Source organism: Catharus ustulatus, chromosome 2 (assembly GCF_009819885.2).
Source record: "Catharus ustulatus isolate bCatUst1 chromosome 2, bCatUst1.pri.v2, whole genome shotgun sequence".
Lineage (NCBI taxonomy): Eukaryota > Metazoa > Chordata > Aves > Passeriformes > Turdidae > Catharus > Catharus ustulatus.
Window position 1 is genome coordinate 98,469,196 of NC_046222.1, and position 13,884 is coordinate 98,483,079.

Here is a 13,884-nt window from a genome sequence, read left to right on the forward strand (position 1 = left end):
ATAAAAAAGAGGTTTCACAGACTCCACTTTCAAATAATTCAAGCTTCAAAATTACTAGATACTTAAAAAAATATCACAACCATGCTCAAGATTTGGCCCATAAATCCTCAAAGATTAATCCCCAGGGACACAGCCACAAAGAGATGCATCCCCAGCGTACAGTACACCATTTCCTATTCCAGCTCAGGAGACATTTGTTTCTAACCCTACCCGGGTGGTGTCAGGTCAGCTGCAGAAAGTTATTGGTAATTAATCCCCAGGATGCACTAAGAAGTGCAACCACAGTATCTTCAATACTGGTATTTTTTGCTTTGTAATCAGTGCTCTTGCACTGTATCTGTTTCCATTGAGTCACGTCACAAAAGTCTGAAGTGAGATTTCCATAAAATTTCAGGTTTTGTATTTGTCCTATTTCTCAAATGCTTCAAGTTTGTTTCTGCAAAATTTTTATCTCAGTGTCCTTCTCTTTACAAGATCAGTTTCAACGAGCTGTAAATGATTCCTTCAGCTGCCAGCTCCCTCCCAGAGCCTCAAAACATCAGTGCCATGGCAAAGGCTGAATCCCTGAAGAAGAACACTTGGATCCTCTTCACCGTTCCTGCTTGTGTACCCAAGAGGAAGCACATTTTGAATACTGTCAGTGCATCAGCAGAGCCCAGACAAGCGGCAGGGAGAACAGGGAGGCATTATGAAATGTAATTTAAAAGAAGAGGCTTAAGGATATCAGATACCATGGAAGCCCCAAATTGAAAATTTAGCAATAAGACCAACACACATGAAAGGAAAAGTCTCTTTGCCCCTACAGACTGATCTGCATTAGCACTCCCCTAAGACCCATTTACTTCCTTCAAGATCACAACCAAACATTTAGAAAAAAATAAGATAGGCATTAAAGAAATAGTCACTTTTGCATCTGTAGTTCTTACCATGGTTGGATCTGTTATTGCCAGCATCCCCTGTTACAGAAGCAAAAACCATTAAGTAACTTTGTCTGGAAGGCCGTATTTTGTAAAACCAAAGAAATACATAACCATAAACAACCTAACTAATGTTTGAAATTATGCCATCAAATATAGAAATCAGAGATTCTTAAAGAATCCAAAAGCTTTCCAAGGTTACATGTATAGACGGTTATTCTACTTCATATTTCTAAGTGTCAGATTTCTCTTCACTGTCACACATATGTGCAAATGGGATATCTTGTAATTACCAATGGTGAAGTGGATTGCAAGCAAAGATCTCTCACAAGCAGAGTTTAGATGGTGTAACATCTATTCCCTCACAGAATGAGGCAGCATGCTGTTCAAGAAACCAAACTGTTTGCTCTACAATAGAAAAAGTATTTTTGTTTTCTACATTTTTCAAAGCATAAAGGTAGCAAGAAGGGGTATGATGGGATTTGGAAAATGGAACATGAATAACGGCATTGTACAAACAGTTCTTTCACTCTCCTTTTATCCCTTTTCTTTTTCCCTGACATTTGCAGGGGAGTTTTTAAAACTAAAGACTAGTTTCTCATGTAAAAGACAGTATTTGCCTGCTCTCCCCACCACCTCAATCCCCCAAAATGCTCAGATTGCACACAAAGCTCAAGGACCCTTCTAATGCAATACTAGTAAGTTAGAGAGCCCAAAGCAAACAGGAATAACAGAAAGTCATGAAAACTTCAAGTATTTTCTAGAGAGAGCCCTTTAAAAATATATACCTCACTAATGACATTCGAAATTGTCTGTGGGGGAAACACAGGAAGGTCTCAGCTTCAAAGGTTGTTTAATATTCATGAGTAAGACCCCAAATGTAGAGTCTAGTAACTAAAGTCATACATAATGTCATGTCCACAGCTGCCTCCTTTTAGAAAGAAAAAGGAGTTTATGAAACATTTTAAAGCCTTTTTCAGAAAGCAATCCCACCATGGAGTCACTGCCAGATGGCTATAATATTTGACAAGCTACAGACTATGTTTTGTCAACATGTGTTGTGGGTTTTTATACTGCCTAGTCTTCTCAGTACTGTGTGTTATTTTCCCAATAAATACAGGAAACCTCTCTACAAACAGAAAGGCAGTCACAAATATTACTTCTACTTCATGTACTTGTGATCCAGGTACACACAATGAACTTGTTGAGAAACAATCCAACTCTAACAATACTTGCTTAACAGAGTTTTAAATTAATTAATTTAAAACAGGTTTTAAATTAATTCAATTAATTCTTTCTGGTATAATAACACAACCACACTGTTCCACTGATTTTTATTTTTTTTTTGGCTCAAACAGTTGAAGCTAATCATAAACATCACTAAAATCTTCTAACACAATATATGAAATCACACTCAGAGCAAAAAACTCATCTGTGAGAACATATACTTGTATTCCATATTGAATTACTTAGCCAAATAAAACCAATGTCCTGCCAAAACTCTATTTTATGGCAAACGTACTAGCAATTCCTTTCAACAGCTCTCTGATCTCCAACTCCAAAAAGCAGTTAAGACTCAACAATATGCAAACAATAGCACTGAGCTTTAAAAGGCAAGATTTTAAAAGTAAAGGTTCAGAAAATAAGATGTTGTAAGGAAATATTTACACACACATACAGAGGCCATGTTGAGACTTATAAATACCAACCTTTTTTGTAGTTTTGTCCAAAATCCAAAACATCTCGCACATCTCCTTTAATCAGGTATTTTATGCAAGAAAAGCAAAAATAACACGGCATTTGAGAAACTCAAGTATCAAAAGGTCCAAGTGTGCATGTTAAACTCTCCTCAAATGCAGTACAATTGACAGGCTTAGTGCAGTGCATTTAGATTTTGCAGTGAACTTGTTACCAAGGAAACCAGCAGCTGCAGGTGTTTTCCCATACACAAGGGAATGAAAATTCAGCAGTGAGCTTGGCTGCTCAGTATTTTGTTCACACATTTTTTTGGCCTCAATAGCAAACTATTTCTCAAACTCTGTTAGAAGACCAGACTACATTAAAAAATAATCTTAAAAACCTTCCCCTACACATGACCTTACTGAACAGCACTTTTAAATGTTTTCTTCCTTATTCTCCTCCAGTCTCCTCTCCAAAAGTGCCCTAGTTCCCTTGCTTTATCTCTTTCAATAAAACTGTGTAAAAACCCACCCCATGCAATGGGTTTCCATGCCAAAAAGGGCTCTAACAATTTGGCAAGGTTGCAGCTTCCAAGAAACAATGCTGACATGGGGGAGGCTACAGGAATGCCTATTCTGATCATACAGCATAGCTTAGCAAAACTGTACCATGCTACAGAGATATCACCATGACTGGTATGATTCATGCTTCTCAGGATGAGGATAAAAATACAAATACTTAGTAAAACCATAATGGAGATACAAGGTAGAAAATCCACTTTTAATGCAGTCCTTCCACAGGACATTAAACCAGTAACTCACACAATGCTTACTTCTCATTTATGCTACAGATGGGAAGGCAAATATACATAAATTAAAATACGGGCATTGCATTTTATTTTTTTTTAAGTAGCTTCTTTTCTCTCAATAAGATACTGGAATATTTATAAATCTTCTGAGTTCCTAAAGCATTTTTCTACTTGTCCTCTTCCAGTGTTACTGAATCAACAGCAACATCTACTGGGCACAGAAGGGCAAGATTCAATTTCTTGAAAGAGATTAAAGGACCAGGTAGAGGGGCATATAACACTTAGAGTATCTATTTCTGGATACTTTGGCAATCACTGTGAAACCAGAAATGAACAAAATACCCATTTTTAAATACCCATTTGCCTTCTCTTCACCTCTTCAGAAGGAAAACAATCCCAACAGAAGGACAGACAGAAGGACAGCACTGACTCCTGGTTGCCTTTGGATATAACATATTACATAATGACATCCATATGACAAGTAACATGTTACACCTAGGAACATTAGATACACTGGGTTGAGAGAACCAGTTGACAAGAATTCTGCCAGTAAAAGTATTCAAATATTCTTCAAGTTCACGCAATGGGGAGTTTTATTATGAACGTTTTTGCTCTTTAAACCTAATTTTCCTATTTGTTTAACAATTACACAGATTTGCTAAATAAATAACTATGTAAAGCAAACCCCACCAAACTGATACCAACCAAACAGCAATGACTAAAAGCCAACCAGATCTCACCAAGCAGAAGTTCTTCAAAACTTCACAAAGAACAAGATGAACACATGTGTAAATGCTCAGAACAAGGATTTCAAAGAACTTTAGCATCTTTAATACCTAATAAAACCCAGTATTTGCCATTCCTAATAAAATCTATTGGGGTGCAAATTCCCTAACTAGAACACAATAGCTAGAGCCTTGTGAGAGGAGCACAGGACAATCCATATTTCTGACATGCTCCTCTAAGCAACCCAAAGAAAGTGACAGTGGCACAAGCTCGGCTACATCCTTGTTGGTGCCCCTCTGCAGGGACTGGTATTTCACCACACACACTGATCAGGGCTCACCATCACAGCCCTCACCTGCATTTTGACATCTACACAATTCCCTCTTTTAAAACGCAATCAGATGAGAACAGGATCTCTGCTCCAAACACCATGCATCACTAAGTGATTAATTATTAGAAGTATAAGTGCTGCAGGAAACTGAGAAAAGATCAAGACTTTCCTATTACAAGTTGGGACCTCAGTTAGTGGCAAACCAAGTTTCCCCTTGCTACCTCCCCTCTGGTCTAGTGACTCTTCAACTCTTCAGTACAGTGTCTTCACCCAGGAAAGCTCAGCAGCCAGACTGAGCATCCAGCCAGACTTCCAGGCTGAGGAGGAAACTGGAGAGCACTCTTTCTGGGCAAGTGCTCTACTCTCTTTGCAGCAGCATATGTCAGAAAGCCCAAAGCTATTGTACCCCTTCTGCATGAAGCTGATTACCCTGCCATTTGAGAGACCAAACAAGGTGAGTGCAGGGCACATGAAGCAGCTCAAGAGCACCACACACCCAAACTGCAGACAGCCTTCTCAAGAATCACAGCAGTCTGGGCAAAGGCAAGAGAATCCGTGATGAGGTAGCTCAGTCCTCATCAGAAAAGCTACTGAAGGAATCCTCTCAGATTTAAACATCTAAATGCTACCAAAGTGCCCCAAATATTGGCACTGCTCTCCCAGATGTGGCTGGGAAGCCTCTTCCTTTGCAGTGCAGTGAAGAAGAGACCAGCTGTGCTGCTGGAACACAAAAACCCAACTGCTCCATTCGGGACTGGTCTGGCTGCACACACTGATGTCATTTTGATACCTTCTATAATCTCACTGATAGCTTTCCTATGTAAACGTGTTTTGCAACAGTAAAAAGGGCAGGCACAGGCCCTTTTCTGTGCAATGAAGGATGCCCAGGTACACAATACACCACAGGAGAACATTGCTCTGCACTGAAACCATACAGAGGCACAGTTCAGCACACAAACAGCAAATTTCAATACACAGTATGGTGACAGAACATACAATCTGTTTTCTAAAATGAGGTGTTTCTCAAAAGAAGCAATAGTAGGGAGGAGAAAAAAGTACAAAAGCAAACATGTAATGTGGCATTTTTTCCATATTTTTCCCCCTACTCCTCTGACCACAAGCCCTGTCTGTGTGGAAAAAAGCAACTGCTAGTACCTCACCTAGGAAAAAATCTGTTCTCAACACAAAGAATGCTAGTGAAGAGGACTTCAGGCAGCATTAACAGAGCTGACTCTGTTTCTAGGCTCACCAGCCTTGCTTCAATTGGGTTTTGTGGCAATTCCTGACAGCATTACAGAGGTCCCCAATATGTTCTCTGCACATACCTGGCCTCATGCACACACCTGACTGGAAACAGAAGCTGCTGACAAGACTGCCTGGTTTTCAAGGACTTGCTCCCTACCTCAAAGAACGCTCAGCAGAAGCACCACTAATGTGTTTCCCCCGAAACCTTCACCTTTGGACATGTTTCCTTGGCAGCAGTTAATCCCTGGTGCCTTATTTTTCAGAGAATCCATCATTTTCAGTGTAGCTGTTTTTTCCCATGGTGATTTTCAGATGGAAGTGACACACACTGCAGGGATACCACAAGGCCTTCCCCTCCTTCCTCCACACACTTAGCAAATAAGAATATTTCCCCAGGTAAGTCTTTGCAAAACAGACTGCACAAATTTGACAGCAGGAAATTTAAACTGACAGACTCCAGATACAACATCAAATTTACTTCCCTCTTCTCTATATAAAGTTGTTTAGCAATGTCAGTGGAAAATATATTAGTTTGTTCAATAATTGGTTCAGATGATATTTGAAGACTACAATAATCTAATTATGTGCAACAAGTAATTTTAAAGAATCACAACTTTTCTAATGGCCCCTGTGATGAACAAATAGGCTTAAACAGATATAAGCTGAGCTGAGAAAATAAAACTTCTCACTAAACAAATTGTTTCCAGCTATAGGAGAAAGCAAAACCGGAGTTGAAAAGAAACTTCAATATTTTATTTCAGTATTCTCAACTCTTTCTGTTGCCAAAGTTCCCTCCCCCTAGGTAATGAGGGTTTGACTCCTAAACACTGAAAGAGAGTGCATTGATTAGTCCCAGAAAATCTGTGCATTTGCATGAAACAGCCCTGAGTAATTCCTCAGTGCCAGAGGCAATAACTGAACCCGACATTTAATCTGGGTATTGGCTAGAACTGAGGCAAAGCAATTTATTTCCATGACAAATGGTCCAGCACAAACAGTCCAGCTGGAAGTGAGTGAGTCTGTGTAACCCCACATTTTACCCTACAGATATGTAGATGACACTGATATGATATTAAGGCAGCATGTGAGACCTTGTCACTCAGATGGTTGCTACTGCACCTATTCAAGACCTAACATTTACATTCACAACTTCTCCACATTCCCAACCTGAGGAGCAATTGCCAAATCCAGCAAGCAGCCTGCCCTTACAGAATAAGCCAGTTTCTAATATAGAGTTTGGGAGTTTTTCTGTTTGCTTATTATAATCAAGCAGAGATATCTTTACAAAGACATCCACTGCCTACAAATGCATGAAAATGGGATTTACAGAATGCCTAAGCAGGTTAGACATGTAACCCCTCTTGAATTTCAATTATGCTGCTTAGACACTTTTCCAATTTCTTTGGAGCCACCTGAGGCACCAAAAGCACTAAGGTACTCATGTCAGGGACTAAACAGAATTGACAATGCATTCCTGCTTTAGCTTCAGCAAGCATCCATTGCTTCTTCCTGCACTGAGAAAATCTGAAAAACAAAGCATGATTTAAATAAAAAGAGAGATTCACTACATTCAGATACATCACAAAAGCTAAGAATTTTCTAAAACTAAATGCTGTCCCTTCTGATTAATAGCTATAGATTTTAAATAGATTATAAACCAAAGAACACCTATAACTTATGCTTGTGACATCTCTCTGAAGTATTTCTCAACAGAGTTCAAAGAAATTTGAAGAAAAAAATTAAAAATGCTTTCATGCCTTTGATAAAAGCTAAGAGCAATTTCAGGCAGGACCATTTCCTGAAAATGTTTTTTTCAGCAAGCAGTAGCTGAACTGAAAATCCATTAAGTATGGCACTTAATTATAGAGACAGGCAGACTGACAGGTAGATGCACACATACATACACACACGCAGAATTTTACTCCTGACATTACCAAACTACTTCTGCATAGCTCATTTTTAGCTGGCAATGCCTTTTTACACTAATGAAGCTTTTCTGCTCTAACTTTGTGAACTGAACAAGAAGTTATTTTTATATATTCCATATCTGCTGTAATTCCCAGGAAATAAGGAATTAGAGTAAGATGTTTAATATTAATTTCATTTAAGAGGGTGGTTAACTTGTGTAGCTTAGAAGCCTTAAGACGAAAATCCTGACAAGACTCCTACTGATTTTAATCAGACTGGATTTCACTGCTCTATTACTCAAAGCAGCAGCACAGCCCAGAAGAGGTTTACCACGCAAAGACTTTCTTTTCCTGTTGTTAGATAGATTATTCCAATTAGTTTTAAACGTGTCTCATTTTGAGGAGTAAAGCTCATAAGAATTTGCCAGATTCCCTCAGTTGAAACTCAGTTTTAATAAAACACAGCTCCTTCAGCTAGCACATAAGAACACTCTCTCACAAACACATGCTGAGAGCAGTACCAGTCCTACAGCAGCCAGCAAGGGAACAGGCTTGTAAAGGCATTTATAGGAAAACAGCCTCCACAATGGGAAATGCTAACCCTGCACACATAATACTCGCTGTATCTTACTTGAACATGCTCTTCACATCAATCAAAACACCAGTACCAAACAGAAAGCTCTACATGGATTTTCTTATAAGCTCCACAGCAAAAAACACAGTCTTTAAGGGGCAACCCAGTGACACCAAGCAGATGAAGAAAAACACACAGCAAAACAAATACCCTTTTCTGCCAAAAAATTATGTTGAGCCCAGATCTATGTTCATAAAAAAAGAAAACAAATCCCAGGTTCCCCCCTCCTTGGGCATTGTGACAGATGCCACCAGAGACAACAATAGCTCCCAGCTACGTGCTGGACCGTGTATCACTAAGTGGCTTGTGTATTATGGCTTAGAGACTCCTGCCCTAGTTGGCTTGTACTTAAAGGTAAAAAAGGTCATGGGCTATTTAGCACCTGCACAACTGAGGAGCAGACTGGGGCTGAGAAGTCTGTAATGCCATCTTCATTCCACACAAGACATACCACTGTTAATGAGATGACAGTACATTGGTGTCACACCCAGGAAACAAAGTGGTCTTGTAGATGCCTCTGGAATTCTAACAAAGAGGAAATCTTCAATTGCCTCACATATTTTGGTCTTGACACTTTAGTTGGGATTTTTTATGTATGCAAGCAACCTCATAAAATATACAATTCATAGCCTCATTTTTACATGTATCTTCTAGTTGTATCAATCTAGTTTGTAAGTTATGCCCTGAAAAGAAAACCTTTTCATAAAGTTGTTAGTGGAAGCATACGGCAACGTACACAACTTTGCCAATTAAAATTAAACTTCTATTAAAACATTGAATCTGATAAAGCTTCTTGAGAATACAAAACAGTCCAAGAATCAAGGAACTTTGTAAATATATTGCATAAATTAAAGACTTGTACCCAAAAAATGCACCTCAGTGGCACTCTTCTAGCTACCAATAAAAACAACTTCTAACATGGTTTTCAGTAACTTCATTTTTAATTAAGATTTTTAAAGGTTACCTTAGTACACTATCAAGGAATAGAAAGGACTCAATGCAATACAGCATTAACTATCGTTTTTCTGAAAAGTCTCTTAATTTGAAACAGAATAGTTATTATAACAACGAATATCCACAATGTTTCCCTTGTACATTACTTTTGCAATCTTGTATTTACACAGTTCCGACCAGTGGAAGCAAAGGGTTAATGCACATGGCTGAAGTTACACTATGGGCTCTGAGTATAACTGAGTGTTTAAGAGAAATGTTGGTTTTTTCCCCTCTTCTGATGCAGGTGATGAGTCATCAGTGGTCTTGATAATGTAACCTGAGCATCCAGTTCCAGTGATGTTACAGATGTATATAATTCAGTTTAAGCTGACACCTTCAGTAATGCCCCTGAGCAGTACCTAAAAGGGCATTTATGTATGGAAAACAATGCAATTTAACATTTTGAGATGATACCACGCACATTTCTTTCAAAGAGCATGAGTGCAATGAATGATCATTTTAATTGCCTGTGAATACAACAGCTGATATTGTGCTTTGCAGCACTGGTACAAGTGCTAGAATTGGCACATCACAGTCACTTCGCTGTCTTTTCAGCTGCCCTGCAATTTCAGATGCAAAAATACCAAAAATCAGGCAAATTGATAAAATGACACATATTTTATAATTTGAAATAATTAAAAAATATTTTCCTTCTCCTTCAGTATGTCGTTTTAGGTAAGTTTGGATTAAGGAGACTTCAGACTTCAGTCAGTTGTAACCTGTATTCCTGGATGCTTCAAAACATGAGAAGTCACGATAGTCCCTTACTATTGTGAAAGCTTTGACTGTAGCACCCTCATGGCTATTTCCTACTACTTCAGCAATTACAGCTCCCAAGATGTAACTCTATCACATCTTGAGACCACAAAAAGTTTCCTCTGCTGCATCATGGCAGGATGCTAAAAATCCCTGCATGAAAAGATTATATTCCAAACAAACATGAACTGAACAGGGAAAAAATCCCAAACAAATAAAGGTGCCAATCATTTATAGGGGATGATCACTAGAGAGAAAAAAACCCAAACAATTATTGGCCTCCAAGCACATCACTCCTCAAGTCCAATGCCATACAGGTAGAACAACATAGCAGGCACTGAGAAAATATAGAAATACTGGATTATTATTTTTATTATTAGTAGTAGTAGTAAAGATTCATTATTTTCTTCCATGTCTCCCTTAATTTCCAGGATCTTTCCATTTTTCAGCTCTGCTGTAGACAGGGAGGGAAGGCTGAATTACACAAACCATTTGAATTGAGGCACGAATACACACAAGTTGGATGTTGTTATTATGTTTCCATCTCACTTGTGCTCTGCCTCAAGCTGAATTTTGCGTGCTGGTTCATCTATTGCTTTCAATCTCAACTCTTAAAGCTTTCAAGATGCAGTATCTTCTCTCTGTGTGTACACTTACTGACACAATGAAGACCTGATATTAATTATAACTTCTAGGAAGACACTGCAGTAAAAAATATTGCTGTTAATATAGTATCAACAGCACAGCAGATGAGTTCCTGGGGAGGGAGAGGGAATTAAAACTTCAGCTACAGCAACATATGGTTTAAATAAAAGCAGAAAGATGCTCTCCATCATACAGTGTTATTAGTGTGCATGGGAGACTAACATCCCTCACATTTGCTTTCAGAAGTCAAAAATAACAAGGGAGAAGACTCCAACAATCTTCCATGGCAGCATCCCTCTTTCTGCCTTTTCCCATGAGAAGAGTATAAGGATCAGTTTCACAGAACCAGGCACTATGGCTCCCTTTACCAACAGAAAAAACACTTGCTTGTTTTCTTGATATAAATATTTGAATAAATATTAAAACTTGAGTCAATCTTCTAATTTTAAATGTTCACCATGTTATGCCACTGCAGTTCTTTTCAGAGCAGACTCTTTTTAGCAGCCCTTTGATAAATTCAGAAAAATCTTAACATACAAATTGCATTAATTAAGAGCAATGATTTGTTAAAAATCAAACCCCAATAAAATATCCACAATCAGCAATTCAGTCAATCCTCAACTAGCACCAACAGTATTAAATATAGCACAGAAAACCCTTCATGTTTCATTTACCTGTAAATTTTAAGAACTTTAGCAGAAAATTATCTACCATTAAGTTTCTCCTGTAGTCTCTGCCTAGTTCTGGGAAGGTTCCTTTCCCAGTCTGCACACTGCTGCCTTCAAGTCAAAAGAAAACAAACATAGCTTTTTTTGAATACTACATCCCACTTTTTCCAAGGATAAAGAGTGTCATCATGTGCTTTGCAGTTTCCATTAATGGCTTGCAATTCAGCTGTCATGCCAGACATGCATGTAATCCCCAGTGAAAAATCTGCTGCTTCTCAGGCCAGGAAACTTAGTCCAGAACTTCTTTCACTAAACCTCATGTCCTTCTACATACACTGCAGTGATAGAAGGGCAGCAGCCACAGCTGAAAGATGAAATTAGCCTAGTCAAGTATGTGCAGGTTAATACAGGCAGTCTCATGCCTACAAAGTACATCTCCACACTCAACTCCTGGTTTGCCTTCTCTGCTTTCATTTCAATCCCTGCAGTTTACTAAGCTTCCTTTGTCAATAAACCAGTCAACCACTGATTCACTGACACTTCAGCAGAGAACAAACATGCAACTTTGAACCCCACACAGCTTCCCCTGGATTTCTGGGGAGAGGAAGCAGCAATTTCCCATTTGAAACCCTCCAGATGACACCATACAGAACCATCTTTCCTCTGACTTCCTACTCCAGGCCTGCCTTCCCAGGACTTCTTTGTTTCTTCTACCACAGAAGCACAGTGTTCTTAGCCTGGCTTAAATCACTGAGATGGAATCAAGCTCACCTCTAGCAGTGGCTTGTTTCACTAGAGACTTCATTAAGAACAAGCTAGAGACTGCACAAACTCTTTAGTAGTCTAACAACTGCCCCAATTAGACCTAAATCTTCTCTGCAGGAATTCAAGTTCACATTTTCTTACTCCTATTCTAATAGTTATGGACAACAAGAAAACTGAAACAAGCAGATATTTACCTTCTTCCATTACTAGCACAGTTCTCCACTACAAAGTGAGAATATATGTGATTTCCCTCCAGTTTTCTCTTGTAGTCTAGATACACACACCTCACTTCCACAGAAAACATATCTGATCAGCCCTGACATCATCCTCTGGAATTATGCAGGGTTTTTTTGCATTTTTCCTTGTTGCCTTCAAAAGAAGGCTCATTCTGGCTGAGACGTCACTGGTACAAAAGCAAAAGGATTACTCTAATCGCTACTTCCTGTTAAGTCAGAGCAGACTATGAATCATTCTGCAGCAGCAACATCATTATTTCATTTCAGCTAGGACAAAGGAGTCATATCCTGTTTTATAAATGCGTATTAAATGCAAAACTGTATTTTAGTGAATTCCACCTTTCCAGTTTTGGAACATCTTTCCAGCTTAGAGAGGTTTGCATAAATATATTTAGGCATTTAATTACCTAATTAAATGTAATTACCTAGGAGGTTTTCTAAAAACATTTTTCAAAATGAAATGAAGATGTGTTAATAAAGACCAAATGCCATCAGATGCAACTGCTAATCAAATTCCAAAATTAAAGTCCACCTGCACTAGTACCATAGCAAAGCTTCCATTCTTATATGAACTATGTGACAACCTCCTGCATGGATAAACATAGAATTAGCTGGTACAGTAAAAAAAACATATAGTTGCTTGGTCCCAGCAACTATAAACTAGCACTCACTAGAGTTTTCTGCTTGTGCAGAGGTATTTTTTACTTGCTTCTCAGCAGTTCCTCAAAACCATGATTTTAAAACTGTAGGAAGGTAGGTCAGGTTTCTCTGGGATGGCTATTTTTTGCTAAACAATTAATTCATGGAATGATTTTAATTTCTTCTAACAAGCATCAATCCTCCCAAGCACAGGCATTCACTGGCTGCGATTAAACGTTTGTTTTCATGGTGACATCAACCCCCTCCAGTGAATATTCAGCTCTTCCTTTTCTTGGGCTCCCTGCCCTACTCTCATAGTTAGAGATGAGATACAAATGCTAAAATTCTTGAAGCCATCTGGCCTCTTCTTAACAGTCTGGCAGCCAGCCAGCCAGTTTCAAAATGTGTTATATTTTTCTCACCTGCTGTGATTTCTGTCACCTCTTGCTTATCTGGCACAAGCTGCAGGGTATCTGACACCACAACCTGATGGTTGGTATCTTCTTCTTTCTCTTCATTAGGCTGGTTGGCTGTTGCAAAACAGTTGCAGCTTCCAGTTTCTTTGCACAGGATCAGGGTCCGATACCAGTAGTCAGACATGAAAACTCTGTGAGCTGATATCTGAAATATAAAAACAAACAGAAAATCATTTTCTGCAAAACATAAGGGAAAAACCTAGCTACTTGAAAGAAGAGGCTCAAAGGTTAAGGACAACAATTATGTACAGATTATCATATCTTTGATTTTATTTGAAGAAAAAACATGCAGTTTACAATAGTCATGCATGGTACAGTACCCAAAGAAAAAAGTTTGAGTTCCCTGTAGTTTCTTAAAATGCTTATATCAAAGGTCAGGAAGCTAATACAAAAAAAAAAAAAAAAATAACAAAGAAAAAGCCAGTACACAAATACCAAATCACATGTGATGTGCATAA

The 13,884-nt window shown here is 38.5% G+C and overlaps 1 protein-coding gene across 7 annotated transcripts in view; it reads right to left on the reverse strand.

Moving 5' to 3' along the window:
- The window catches only part of MCF2L (MCF.2 cell line derived transforming sequence like), a 143,208-nt gene extending 129,637 nt beyond the window's left edge, over positions 1–13,571 (reverse strand). For 5 of the 7 annotated variants that reach the window (XM_033051214.1, XM_033051213.1, XM_033051207.1 and 2 more), the window contains exon 1: positions 13,373–13,571. In XM_033051214.1, coding sequence (XP_032907105.1) covers positions 13,373–13,550 — 178 coding nt within the window. In that variant the 5' untranslated portion in view covers positions 13,551–13,571. Of the gene's footprint in view, positions 1–2,626; positions 2,808–13,372 lie in introns of those variants that run through there. The other 2 variants (XM_033051209.2, XM_033051212.1) reach the window with 2 other exon arrangements.
- Positions 13,572–13,884: the final 313 nt, after the last annotated feature.